This window comes from Varanus komodoensis, unplaced genomic scaffold (genome assembly GCF_004798865.1).
Source record: "Varanus komodoensis strain SLA01 unplaced genomic scaffold, ASM479886v1 scaffold118, whole genome shotgun sequence".
In the NCBI taxonomy this organism is placed as follows: domain Eukaryota; kingdom Metazoa; phylum Chordata; class Lepidosauria; order Squamata; family Varanidae; genus Varanus; species Varanus komodoensis.
The window spans coordinates 430150-443692 of NW_025335339.1; the positions used below are offsets into that span (position 1 = coordinate 430150).

General features: G+C 55.9%; 1 protein-coding gene across 1 annotated transcript; it reads right to left on the reverse strand.

Annotated features, from left to right (window-relative positions):
• Positions 1-12006: 12006 nt before the first annotated feature.
• POU3F1 (POU class 3 homeobox 1) lies at positions 12007-13167 on the reverse strand. Its single transcript, XM_044421330.1, has one exon. It carries the CDS (start codon positions 13165-13167, stop codon positions 12007-12009), a length of 1161 nt encoding a protein of 386 aa, XP_044277265.1.
• Between the last annotated feature and the right edge of the window lie 376 nt (positions 13168-13543).

Below are 13543 nucleotides of genomic sequence, written 5' to 3' on the forward strand. Positions count from 1 at the left end.
TTCCTCGTGAGAACAGCCGGGCTGCTGGGTGACTGAGTGAAACCATGCCGGCTGAATGTTCTCCGTGTTCCAGCCGCACTCCAGGGCCAGAGAACTAAGCTTGGGAGTGAGGCCTGGACTGAGAGGAAGAAGAGGCCACCCCATCCAGGCAGTACCAAGTGGCCCACTCGGCTGTCGTCACCAGAGAGCTGTGCCCTTCACTGCTGGTGTCTGAAGGCCGGCATGGGGCTCCGGGGCTGCTCCAGGAGTGTCCCCAGGACCGCCACAAGGGAGGCGCCCTTTCCTCAGGCCAGCGTGCAGCGGCTGCACTGAGGATGCGAGAGGAGAGCGGGAGCCGCAAGGCAGCTGCGGGCGGATCCTTTCTTGCCCCCGTTCCTGCTCGGGCTGTCGGGCCCTGGCCAAGGGACTGGGAAGGGGCTTGCCTTCAGCTTTGCCACGCATGCAGCATTTCAAGGCTCTGAGTGTTCTGCCCTGCACGGGAGCTCTCTGGTTGAGGTTAATAGTTCAGATATGTTTGGGCAGCGTCTGTCTCCGTACCCCAAGATAAGTGGGTGCTTCTGTCCCTTGTTTGCTTCCCTTATTCACTGAAGGCATGGAAATACGTGCACCGACTGGAGAGGGGTCCTTTCCCCACTCTCCTTGCGTGCCCAAATGTTTGCCTGCTTACCCAGCTGGTGAAATTCTTGGTGCCGAGTCTGGTTGAGCCAAATGCTTTGGATAATGCACTAGCAAGCCTCCCTTTCCTGCTGCGGGGATGTGAAGGCCATAGCTTGACTCCCGATCCCCCACAGGGAGTGGAGGTGGAAAATGCCACGTGGGGCAAAAGAGAGGGATCACGCTGAGCAGAGCTTATCAGATCAGATCAGATCAGATCAGATCATGTGCTCAGTGATGCCGCTGCCTCTTGCTGGGCAATGGCATCCCACCCGTTGTGGAAAGTCTCCATGGGGCCCTGCCAAACAAGCCAGGCAGCCATGAGTGCCCCTTTTGGAGCCCGTGGTGGAGGCTGCAGCAGAGTGGAGGGAGAGGCCAAATAAGCCTGGGGAGTGCAGGAGAGCAGCAAGGGAGCCGGGGAAGGGAAGGTGGGAGCCGGTCTGCCGATGCAGGTCTGGCAAAGCAAAAGGGCTGAGAGGACCTGTGGGTTGATTTGGTGGATAGCAAGTCTATGGAGGGCGGGCGGGCTGGCTGGCTGGGGGCGGGGCGGGGCACTGGCTGCCCACGAGGCCCCCTGTGGGCCCTGCATGGATGCTGGCGGCACTGACCGCAGGCGCTGACCGGAGGTGCGGCAGGGCACCGTCCTTGTTGCACCCATCAGTCACACCTGGGTTGCCAAAATGCCCTCTTAAAGCGGCCCAGGCCCCGGCTCTCTTGCTTGGGCCGCCCTTGCTCCAGACACTTCTCTGAGTAGGGGGGAGTGGGAGAGGCAGCGGCACCCAGCGGGAGCATCTTGGCTTGGCCAGCACCGGCCATCATGGGTGTCACGGGTACAGGATGGGGGACAAGTGGCTGGAGAGCAGCACTGGTGAAAGGGACCTCAAGGTGCTGGTCGACTGCAGGCTGAACATGAGCCAGCAGTGTGATGCGGTGGCCAAGAGGGCGAACGCCACCCTTGGTTGCAGAGCCAGAAGTGTGGCTTCCAGATCTAGGGTGGTGTTGATACTGCTCCGCACAATTCTGGTGCACCCACAACTGGAATACTGTGTCCTGTTCTGGGCTCCACACTATAAGAGAGACATGGCTAGGTTGGAATAGGTTCAGTACAGGGACCCAAGAACGGTAGCCGAGTGGGAGGGATGCCTATGAGGAGAGATTGAAGGAACTGGGTCTTTTCAAGCTGGAGAAAAGGGGACTCAAATAGGATCTTTTAGCGACTTATAGCTATGTGAGGGGATGTCATGTGGCGGAGGGCTGTGAGCTGTTCTTCCCTGCAGTGGAGGGTGGGATGGGTTCCAGTGGGGCAAAGCTCAAGGAACTGGGCTTCAGGTTGGATGTCGGGAAGAACTTCCTGACGGTTAGGGCCCCTTGGATATGGAATGGGCTTCCATGGGAGGTGCTAGAGGCCCCATCACTGAGGGTGTTCAAGGAAAGATTGGACCCCACATGTTGGGGATGGCATGAGCAGAGCTGGCTGGAGCCGAGGGTCAGACTAGCTGGCCCAGGGGACCCCTTCAGACTCCCTTTGTTTCTATGTTTCTATTTTTAGGATGGTAACTGAAGACTCTGGGGTGGGGTAGTATGAGAGGGAGAGAGACCTTGTCATCCTTTCTCTTTACCCAGGGGAAAGCCCCCACACCATAGGATCGTAGGAGCTTCCCTGCTGGAAGACCCTGGGCCTTGACCACTGCAGCTGACTGCAGGCTGCTGTTGCCAGACCCAGGTTCCCGTGTGCTCCCTCAGTTCGAGGACAGACCCCCTGGCTTGATCCCCCTGCCCGGGTTCCCTGCCTGACCAGAGGAGGTTGTGGCTCCCCTTCTGCTCTGATGCCCCCTCTCTGTGGTTTGGTGTTTCTGATCAGCCAGGAATATCCTGCCCTTGCACCATCCTCCCAGGCACATGGATGCGTGTTTCATGGCGCCCCCCCCCCCCCGCCTGGTTGCTTTGGCCTGCTGCATGCCTCTTGTGACCCAGCTGTTCCCCTGGGTCTGTCTGCTCAGCTTCCTAAGAGAGCCAACCAGAACTAGGTGCAGGGCTCCAAGCAGGGCCTGATACAGACTCTGCACCGCCTCCTGCCTCAGGGATGGATTTGCACAGCCCCAGGCAGGTGCAGCATGTTGAGCTGCTTGGCGAAAGCATCTCCCCCCCAGGGAGGGAGCTCCCCCGTGCAGCCCTCCACCCCCGGCGGCTCCCTAGCTAGCTCCACTGCAGCTGGTTTGGTCCAGAGTCACCACCTTTGCCTCGCGATGAAGTGATCACCCTCAGTCCCCTGCACCCCCTCCCGGCAGTCTTGTGTTGGCGGCTGCGAGCTGTGCCTGGAGACTGTGGGGGGGGGGGCAGCGGGAGAGGCCTCCTGGGCCCCCCGGTGTGTATCAGCTGCACCAGTGGTGGGGTCACCCCTGCGCCCTTCTTTTGCCAGGCTCCTCATCCAGGTGGGTGTCCTGCAGGGGAGCACACACGAGAGCGTGGCGGGCCGCGCTGGCTTCAGAAGGGTGAGGGGCTTCCAGACCCTGCCTCAGGCAAGGAAAGGCAGGTGAGGGAGGCATCCCAGCAGCCGCTTCGGACTGCGGTGGGAGTCCCGCAAGTGGCCAGAGTGGCATCCCCCTGGGGTAAACTGAACCGAGACTTGAGGCCTTCCCCCTGGCTGCCTCCGGGTCAACACCCAGGTTCTCTCTCTCTCTCCCCCCGCCCCACCCCCAGTGTGACACCAGCACACCCATATCTTCCCTTTGTGACATTCCAGGCAGATGTTCACCAGGTGTACCTTCTCAGTAATCCACTGGTTGGCGCATGGAATTTAGTGGCTCTACCAATTTCTAGTTGGCAGCCTACAGAAGGCAACCGCTGTGCTTTAGGTCCAGGCCAATCCTGACGGGGAGGAACTGCCTCTCCAGTGGCTGGAGTGTTCCTTGACTCGCACAGGCTGCGTTCCCACTGCAGGCAGGCAGGCAGGAACGACGGCAGCCTGCAGGCCTGTGGCCCTGCACACTGAATGTGCTTGCTGCCAAGGGCCCAGGAATATGGGCACAGAGGCTCTTTTGCTGGGTTAACAGCACTGGCATTTGGTGGAAGGGCAACAAAGATGAAGCAGCCCTCTTATATAATACTTTAATGTAGTTTCCTTCCGGGACTCTTGCAGGAAGCCAAATTCCTACGATGCAGCAATGAGCAGAAGCGAGGTGGGATCGTCAGCTGCAGATAGGTAGCACTGCAGTCTTATTTGGTGGGATGCCAAAAGATTCAGCACAAGTAGAGGGCTAGAGGCGTGTGCCAAGCCCAGCATCTCTGCCTGAGCCGAGTCTGATAGCACAAAATCAGTATCAGTTCCTGGTCTATTTCTCAATCCGTTTGTCCTCCTGAACTGATATTCTTTAGAATGGCTACTCTGTGATTTTACAACCAGGAGGATTCCTAGCTTTTAAAAATCATTGATTATAATTAAGCTTTGATTAATGATTGTGGGCCATTCTGCAATTTGTATGGCTGTGATCAAAATATTTTACAAATATTAGTGATCAAAACAGGAAATATTTCTGTGAGCTGGCTTTGGCCACCAAAGTGCCTTTCCACCTCTCATGCCTTTTTTTACACTGGAGTAAATAACACAACAGTAATTTATTGGATTACTGATCCTTATTCCTTTGTTGCTGCAAAACAGCCCTCCTGGGATAACCCTGATAGAGTTTTTCGTTACAGATATTTGCATCCCTTCAGGGGACCTCCAGACGTGGTTAAATAAGCAAGATGCAATTTAACAATGGAGGGAAAATGATTTAATTCAAACTTGTTCCTTCATATAATTTTCATATATCATCATATATATAAACACACTCCTATCCATCTACCTAGTCAGGAGTAAGTGCCATGTAATTGCATATATTATTACAGATGCTTGTACAGTGGTACCTTGGCTCACGAACACCTCAGCTCATGACCAAATCGGGTTGCAAACAGAAATTTCTGAAAAATTTTGCCTCAGGTCACAAACTCCGCATCAGGTGACAATCGCGATAGCGCCCGGCTCCCCCACTGAGTGTGCCTGCGATTGTGGCTGTCCCCCTGCCTGCCGCGCCCACTTCAGATTTTTGTGATTAAAAAATAGTTACAGAATGGATTAACTGTATTTACATTGAACCTTATGGGGAAATTTGACTTGGCTCACAACCACTTTGGGTCATGGAACAGATTAAGTTCGTGAGCCAAGGTACCGCTGTACTTGGATGGTATATAAAAGCTATAAATAAATAAATGAATAAATGCCTACAAAGAACATTTTGATAGGGAAGGGGAGGGAGATAAACTAATATAATGAGTCTGTTTTTAAAATAAAAACATTGATTAAAATGAAATATTACAAGTAACATTCTTAAGATTAGTGGGGAACAATTTATTACAGCCATTGGCATAGCCTTTAAAAAATACTGTATCCTACACTGTATCCATAAATGTTACTTCTGCTTTAAATTCCATTTTAATATGTTGAATTGCAACACCAGCCCCCACAACTTTGTGAATGTGAAACGATCCTTGCACAAACCTTACAAAATGCTTAACTTGGCTTCTAAATGCACGGCATTACTGCAAATACATGGCGTTGCTCATTACCAGACGTTCAGCCACAGGCATTTTAGCTGGATGCTGCAAGACTGAACGGACGGCTTTTCCTTCAGGCTGAAGCCCCCTGAACTATTATTGAGGAGGAACAATTTTGCCTCTTAATGCTCCCAATCTGAGTTAAAAAAAAAGAGAATCACTTTGTGCTTTGTATTGTAATCTTATATAATCAGGGCATACATTTTGTTGCTGCTATTGTTCACTTAAATTATTATAAAATATGCATGCATGATTCCAATTGAATCTAGATTTCCATTTCAGTATGTCCTCATGAATACATAAAACCTGTGTTTTCTAGCACATTTCACCTTTGAAAAAATAGCTTTAATAACTTTGTTATGATCTAGATTCGAGTAAAATCTACATGCTGTTGGAAAACGCAAGTAAAACTAGATTAGCCATTATGGCAATATTATCCTAAGCCTTCTATAGCAAAGTGACTACTAAGCACAGATTAGAAAGGACCTTGTCCCCGAATCAGAAATCAACTTCATGTTTGGCAATTTATCGCTTGCAATGTCGGCCTGCCTAGTGACCTAGCTGTGGAAACTCCCCTTGCCCTCACAGTGAGGAAAACAAGAGGGCTCTCATTTAGAAGCAGAAGGAAACGGGGTGCTTGACTGGAAGCTCAAGGCACGGGAGACCCCTTCCAGCTCTGAAATGATGACAAAACCAACGAAAATGTGGTCTTGGAAACATTATTGCAAGCTGCCCAGAGAGCTTGGCTCCCAGTGGGATAGAAATGCAATAGACAATCCTGATCACAGTACTTTCCTCTCACTTCAAGCTCTGCACGACCCAGCCACCAGGGCAGGGGATCACCCAGGGACTGCACCCGTCCTCCGGGCCTTCGCGGGATGCTGCGCTGCTCGGAGCACCAATGAGAAGAGCACAGCCTGGAGCGGCAGCGTCACGCAGGGCGCAAGCGCACCTCCTCCCACCCCGAGCTGCAGAGCGCGCTCTCGGCCCCGCACTCTGCAAGCATGGTGGCCTCCAGTGCCCAAGCCTCCCTGTGATCACTCCCAGCAACAGAGCTCATTCCTATTAGATCTAATTGCAAAGGGTGGGAACCCCTGGAAGCAAAGTGCACCTGAGTCACAAATTAAAACACCTGATGAAACTGCAGGCATTCCTATTTCTACCTGGCCACTGATGCTGAGCATGCCAATTGCTGATGTGTGTGATGGACCAGGCACTTGGGCTTAGTTCACAGCAGCTGCCCTGCCCTGCCCTGTCCATACCACATCCCTTCCTGTGAGCCACGGTCCTGCAATCCTGCAGTTCTGCAGTTCACTGCACTGCTTAACATTTATTCTCTTTACAGTGTAACCATGGGCCCTTTCATTGATATTTGGAATTATTCTCAGAGAGAGGAAGCATTCTTAGGCTGGGCCCCATGGGTTTTCCAGCTCAGCTGGCACCGCTGGACCTCTCCTGTTGCCTCCTCAACTCGTGCAATTTTCACTGTCTGTGCATGTGACCCGTTGGCACAGACGCTGGGGTGCAAGCATCGGTGGCTTCCCGCTTCAGCCTTTCTTCCTGCAAGCCTCCCATTCGCTCTGAATGCACAATGCAATCCTCATGGAGCGCATTGTGCCCACCATCAGCAATGAAAATGCCCCGGCAGTGAAGAGGAGCTGCTCCTGGCCAAGGATAGGTGATAAACCAAGCACACCCAGTACATCACTGAGAAAGAGCTGCCTTTCCCGCTTGGTCCCCAAGGCATGTGCTGTGCAGCTCCTTCTAGCCCAAGAATTTAGTGTAGCTCAGAAACCCACATAAGGGAGTGGATGAACTTCCCAAGGAACATACACTCTGTCCCCAAAACAAAACAAGCACCCCCACATGCGCTGCCAGTGGCAAACCATTCTGATCTGCTTCCTTTCCAAGTCAGTGGGAATCCTCCGCCTTCACAGAATGAAGAGGTATGGATTTTGTTGCATCCATTTTTGAACCCATGTTTCATGGATTCTTGGGTATCTTTCATTCCATCATTCACTCATTGATGGAATCACATTTCCCCCCTTCAGAAAATTGCACCAAAAGTCCACTGCAATTTATTTCACTTCTGCTGACAAGTAATGTCTTGCAATTTTTTTTTCATAGTGCACTGTAAAATCTATGAGCAAAGAGCACAAAAAGTCAGAGAGCTGCACTCTCAGGCTAAAGAGTGATCAGAGCTATTTAGCTGCTCTCCCTCCCTCCCTCCCTGTGTGTGTGTGTTAAGTTGTATATATTAACATATTTTCCAGTCACTTTCATACACTTCATGACTAAATTTGCAGAGTTCCAGAAAGGAAGCAAATGATCCCGAAGTCCATGAAATCCACACAACTTGTAAGATGCTGCTCTGTGTGAAATCCCCAGATCAAATTCTTAGAAATTCAAAGGCATTTGAATCTGCTTTGAATTTCTCAGACATTTTGAGCACAGAACATCCTCATAATGACACAAAACGGTGCACTTTTCCACATGGGTACAGGGGGCAAAAAGCTGAGATTATCTTTGAGGCCCAAATATCAGCACCAAAACTCATGCAATGAAGGGCCACTGTTGACACAACTGGCCAGTGAGGCAAGAGGAAAAGGGAGCAGGGTTGTCATTCTGGGCCGTAAAGGCTGCGGGAAAATGGCCACTGAGCATATCTTCACAGCAAACCTGAAATCAGCCTGGGGAGAAAGGAAGCACCCTTTCATGGCCATGCTCGTCTCCATAATGACCAAGGTCCTTGGTCACCCAGATGCTCCCCTGATGCCAAACCTGGGACTGCGTGTGTTGAAACTCCACTGGTGCCTGCCTCCCAGCTGAGGCCAGGAAAGCTGGCCATTTCCTGCTGGTGAATTGTGCCCGGCTTCAAAGACGGCGCTGGCCTGGCAGACGGGCACTTGATGTGTGCCAGCTCATGCGTTTCACCGGGGAAGGCTGGCAGCCCCGTGTCAGGAGGGCTCCACATTCAAGAGAAAGGGAGTGTCTGCTCTGGCTGTGCCTCTCATGAAGAAGTGGGTGCCATGGCAAGGCATGCGTGTAGCCACTGCTGAGCCCCATTCCTGAAACTGTATATGTGCTTCAGGTGTCACTGTCATGCCCTCTTCCAGCATAACCCTCCCATCTTCTCCCACTTTCTTCCATCTTCTCTCTTACTGTAGAAAAATGTCTTAAGGAAGAGAAGAATGGAATCATCTCACAGTGCCTTGTCATGGTCAGCACTCCATCTGGATGCCCGTTACGACCGTGATGCGGAAAAGAAGGGGCAGACAGAGGCATGGAATCAGAACTTTGAGCATGTATGTCTGCCTTGAGCAAAGCACGGTCCAGACGCAGGAAAACCAGATGAAATCTGTAAGCATGCTCATCAGTCCAGTCTCAGACTGTCATGGGCTGCAGCAGGCCATGGGCTCATTCCCCCTCCTAACCCTCACCCCGTCCTCCTTGCATGGAAGCAAGAGCTGTGGGAGCCACATCGCCAAGGCCTGCCTTGCTCCCAGAGTAGAGATGAGGCTGTTGCTGCTACAACACACTTCTGGGTGAAGGAAGGAAGGGATGGGGTGTCAAGGGGGCTTTGTGCATCCTTGGAAGAGGAGGGCATGCAGACCTCCCGGCCTCCCTCCTTCGCTTCCCTGCCTTTGTTGAGAGTGGCCTGCCATCCTGCTGGAGTCCCTGCCCAGCAGCCCCACTTCCAAAGAAAGTAAACCTACGAGTATCACAGTCCTTGGCAGAGGAGAATTTAGCTAATGCCTTTTTATTATGGCGTGTGTATTTTTATAAGCCTGTTTTCATATAACTTATATAAGGAGGACTCAAGAGAAGACACTTCTCTTCTGCAAATCATCCAGAGTGCATTTCTTCTCATGAGTCACAGTTCCCCCTCTTGTCCTTTACAGCTCAGCAGAAAGACCTGGGTGCTTCTTGTTACAACAAGAATAAATCTTCTCTGATACAGTCAGCCAAGAGCATAAGGGGGAAGTGAAGCCAAGCAGCAGAAAGTTGCCGCGAAGTATTTGTGCCATTTTGCATGAAGTGCTTTCTCTGTCAGTCTTAACAAATTTTATAAAATGAAAGACAGAAAATATTGCAGGGAAGGCTTCAAGAGGGTGAAGGGGGTGAATATCAGATGGAGGGAACATTGGCTGGGCTGCTCTGATTTCAGGGTGGAAATTCAGGAACAGATTCTCCATGCCCTCTTGCATTGAGTAGGGGGCTTCCCTGCCGCCAGATGTTGCTCTACTTCCAAACATCTAAACTTTCTGTGTAGTCTGTCCTCTTGCCCGACTATAACGCCTGCTTGTCCCTCATTCTTACCACAATAATGTTGATGATAATGAGGCAATGAATCCCAGCTCAAGCACTGCACAAGGCTCATCGTCTTCCCCAAATGATGCTTCTTAACACGCTTCTCACTTTATCCACCAGAATTCTTCAGCTTTTGAGGGAAAGTCTGTTGCTTGCAGCAAGTGACTGAATGCATTTAGGGATATCTCTTTTTGCAGGACATCCACCCTTTGGTAAAAGCTTTTTGTGCCCGAGTTTTTTACATTTAACTTTTCAGCCTGAGCATTTTACACTGTTAAAATTTGAATCAAGCTCTTAGAAGTGTTTACTTCAATACTGAAGAGATACATATTTGAGTCTTGTGGAACCTTAAAGAATATAAAAGTTGTTCTGCCATGGGCTTATCTGGTTCACAAATGATAGTATACAAGCCTTCATGACAGGCTAATTTGGCAGGTGCGTCTGCTACTCCGGAATTTTCTTCCAAAAATGTTCATTTGAACTACTCAGTCTGGAAGGATTGATGGAGTTTTGTCCAGGGAAGCGAAGTTCATGGAAACAATGGTGGGTTTTGGAACAGTGGGAGGCACACATGGAATTAAGTGGAAGCCACAGTCAGATGGCACAATTCATTGGAAAGTTTGTCTGCAGAACCCCCCCCCCCCCCCCCCCCACACACTCCTTTCAATGAGTGAATGAAGGAGGCAGTTCCCCCAGATCAGGCCTAGCATGTCTGGTTGCTTTTAGGATGCCTGATTGCACAAAAGCTTTGCTGAAGCTTAGAGCAGAAGTGGTAAAGAGTGTGCAAGTTTTCACAGCCAATACCAGAGGGGGCTTCCAAGTAGAGACGGACTTCTTGGATCAAAGAAAGTAAGAGATGGGTGTTTTCCCCCAAATGATGTCTCAGAAAGCAGCACAAACAACCTCCAGTTAGCAAAAGAAGACAGACAAAGAGAAAGGTGCTTGTCTGCGAGGCCAAACTGCAAGCTGAGAGTCCAGGCGGAAAATGGCCAGAAGTTCCACCGGGTATTTTGGCAACCGGTGAGATCCGTTTGCTTTCCAGTAGCATCGGAGGCGGCCGCCTGCAATCGGTGGGTGCAGAAGGGGTCGCCGGGAGCGGGCAGCGACGGACAGTTCCCGTTGGCAGCTGAGCGCCCGATCCCCGCAAAGGGCCTCCGCCGGGAAGGCGCCCACGGGGTGCGGGGCACGGCGCTCCGCCAGCGGCTGCTCTCGCTCGGCCTGGGCCGCGGCGCGCTTCGTGCCGCTGACGGCGGGGACGGGGCGCGCGGCACGCTCGCTAGGCAGCTCCGGGGCGCCCGGCGCTCCGGCCGCCTCGACGCGCGGCACGCTTTCTGCAGCCGGGCATGCGGCGCGCTTTGCCCGGCGCCGCCCGGCCCAGCGCCCCGCGGAAGAGCAGGCGCCCCGGGGCCGCAGGGGGAGGCCCGGTCGACAGCCAGCTCAGGCCCCCTGGCCTCCGTTCCAGGCGCCGCTCCGCGGCCCAGCGCGCGCAGGACCCGGGCTCGGTACTGGCCCCGGGATGCTGCCGCGCTCGTCGTGAGTCGGGGAACCGGCGGCGGCGGCGGGGGGAAAGGCCCCTGCCGACAGAAGGGAGGCGCGCGGTGGCGGGAGCGCCAGAGCCCAAGTGCGTCCGGCCTCTCCTTCTCCCCCTTCCCGAAGCTGCGGGGAAGAACGACACGAGGCGGATTTATCGATAAATGTTTTATGCGAGTAGTAAAATATTGGCTGTAACATAAATAAAAACGGGGCAGGAGACGACGGAGGCTAACAAGAGATCAACCCCGCCGAGGGACTGTGTAGTGGTGGTGGTGGGGGGGGGGTCTGGGCCCGGCCCGCGGGGAAAATAAATAGGTCGGTCGGTCGGGACCGGCGCTCGGCGGCCGCGTGTCTGCAGCCAGCGGGGCGGCTCAGTCGGAGGGCCAAGCGCGTCGGGTCCTCGGCGGTGCTCGCGAATCGCGCTGCCGCGGCAGTGTGCGAGCGGGTGGGCACCAGGTCGGCTTCACTAGCGAGGAGCCAAAAGCAGCTCCCGCCAGACGCAGCTCGGCGAGGAGGGGAGCGGAGCAGCCCACCCCACCCCATCGCGCCCCACCCCACACCTTCGCGTCCTGGGAGGCGAACGGGAAGGAACTCGCCCGCGGTCAAACCTTTGGCCCGGCGTTCTCTCCCTCCGGCGGCTCCACGTGGCTGGAAGGGGGGCTTGGTGCCTCCGAGGTTCAATAAATACAGAGCTTTAAATTAGGAAGAGCGGTCGCCGGCAGGCAGAGGAATGAATCGGCGCCCCTCTCCCGCCGTCGCTCGCCCGGCCGTCCACGAGATACCTCTGGGAGCCAGGGCGCGTGCCAGATCGTCCGGGAAGCGCGTCCCGGGCTCTTCGCAGTCCGCGGAGCCCAGTGCGGCGAGTGCTCGCGGGAGCCCCGCGACCGGCCGGGCGCTCGCCCCGCGGCGGCTCAGTCACTGCACGGCCGCGCTCTGGAGCGAGTGGTGCAGCGGCGGCGGCGGCGGCGAGGCCTCCCCCTGTGAGTAAACGTCCTCCATGGCGGGCGGGTGCGGGCCGCCCGCGGGCGTCATGCGCTTCTCCTTCTGCCGTCGGTTGCAGAACCAGACGCGCACCACCTCCTTCTCCAGCTGCAGCGCGTCGGCCAGCGACGTGATCTCGTGAGCCGAGGGCTTGGGGCACTTGAGGAAGTGGCTCTCCAGCGCGCCCTTGACGCCCACCTCGATGGAGGTGCGCTTCTTGCGCTTGCGGCCCTGGGCGGCGATCTTGTCGAGGCTGGCCGGGCTGCCGGTGCTCGAGTCGGTCTCCTCCAGCCACTTGTTGAGGAGGGGCTTCAGCTTGCACATGTTCTTGAAGCTCAGCTGCAGCGCCTCGAAGCGGCAGATGGTGGTCTGCGAGAAGACGTTGCCGTACAGGGTGCCCAGCGCCAGCCCCACGTCGGCCTGCGTGAAGCCCAGCTTGATGCGCCGCTGCTTGAACTGCTTGGCGAACTGCTCCAGGTCGTCCGAGCTGGGCGCGTCCTCGTCCGACGGCGGCTCGTGGCCCGGGTGGCCCAGGTGCTGCGGCGAGCCCTCGAGGTGGGCCTCGGACGCCTCGTCGTGGCCGTGCGGGACGTGGCTGTGGGGCAGGTGCAGCGCGGGCCCCTGCGGGCCCAGCATCCCGTTGAGGCCGGGGTAGGCGGCCTGCGAGTAGAGCAGCGGCTGATGCCCGCCGGCCGTGGGGGACATGGCGGAGGGGCAGCCCCCCAGGTGGTGAGCGGGAGCGGCCTGCGCCCAGTGGCCCCCGCCGCCGCCCGCCGCCTGCTGGTGCACCAGGTGCGAGCGCGAGTGGAAGCCGCCACCGGCGTCGAGGTCCCCGCGCAGCCCTGCCCCGCCGCCCTTCGCGTGCTCCAGGTGGGCCCCGCCACCGCCCCAGTCGCCCGTGGCGCCCGGCAGCCACTGGGGCGGGAGGCTGCCGATGGAGTGTCCGGGGGCGGCGGCCAGGCCCTGCAGGTACTCGTGGTGCATCATCTTCTGGACCTCGCGGTACGTGGCGCCCGGGTGGAGGCGCTCGGCCTCCGCGGGCGGCACCGGCAGGAGAGGGCTGCCACGCGGCAGGTACTGCGCGGCGGCGGCCATGGCTGCGCCGGGTCGGGTCAGCTGGGCCGCGCTCGCTCCGCGCCTCTCACTGGGGCCCCCTCGGCGGTGGGCGCGCTTTAGAGTCCCGGCTCGGCCCCACGCGCGGCCACTCCCCCACGCGCGCCCCATTGGCTCCGCCACCCGCGACTGGCAGCCCACACCGCACCCCCATAGGGCGCCCCTGGCGCAGGGAACCGCCCCCGCCCCGTCTGGCGGCGCCGGCCCGGGATTGGCGCGGGGAGGAGGGGGCGGCCCTGATTGGCGCGGGCGGCGCGCCGGCCGCGCCACTTGCCCAGTCCGCGCGCGGGAGCAGCGCCGGCACCTGCTGGCCGCGACGGGGCGGGCGCCGGCCGGGCTTCCCGCGGCTCGCGCCCGC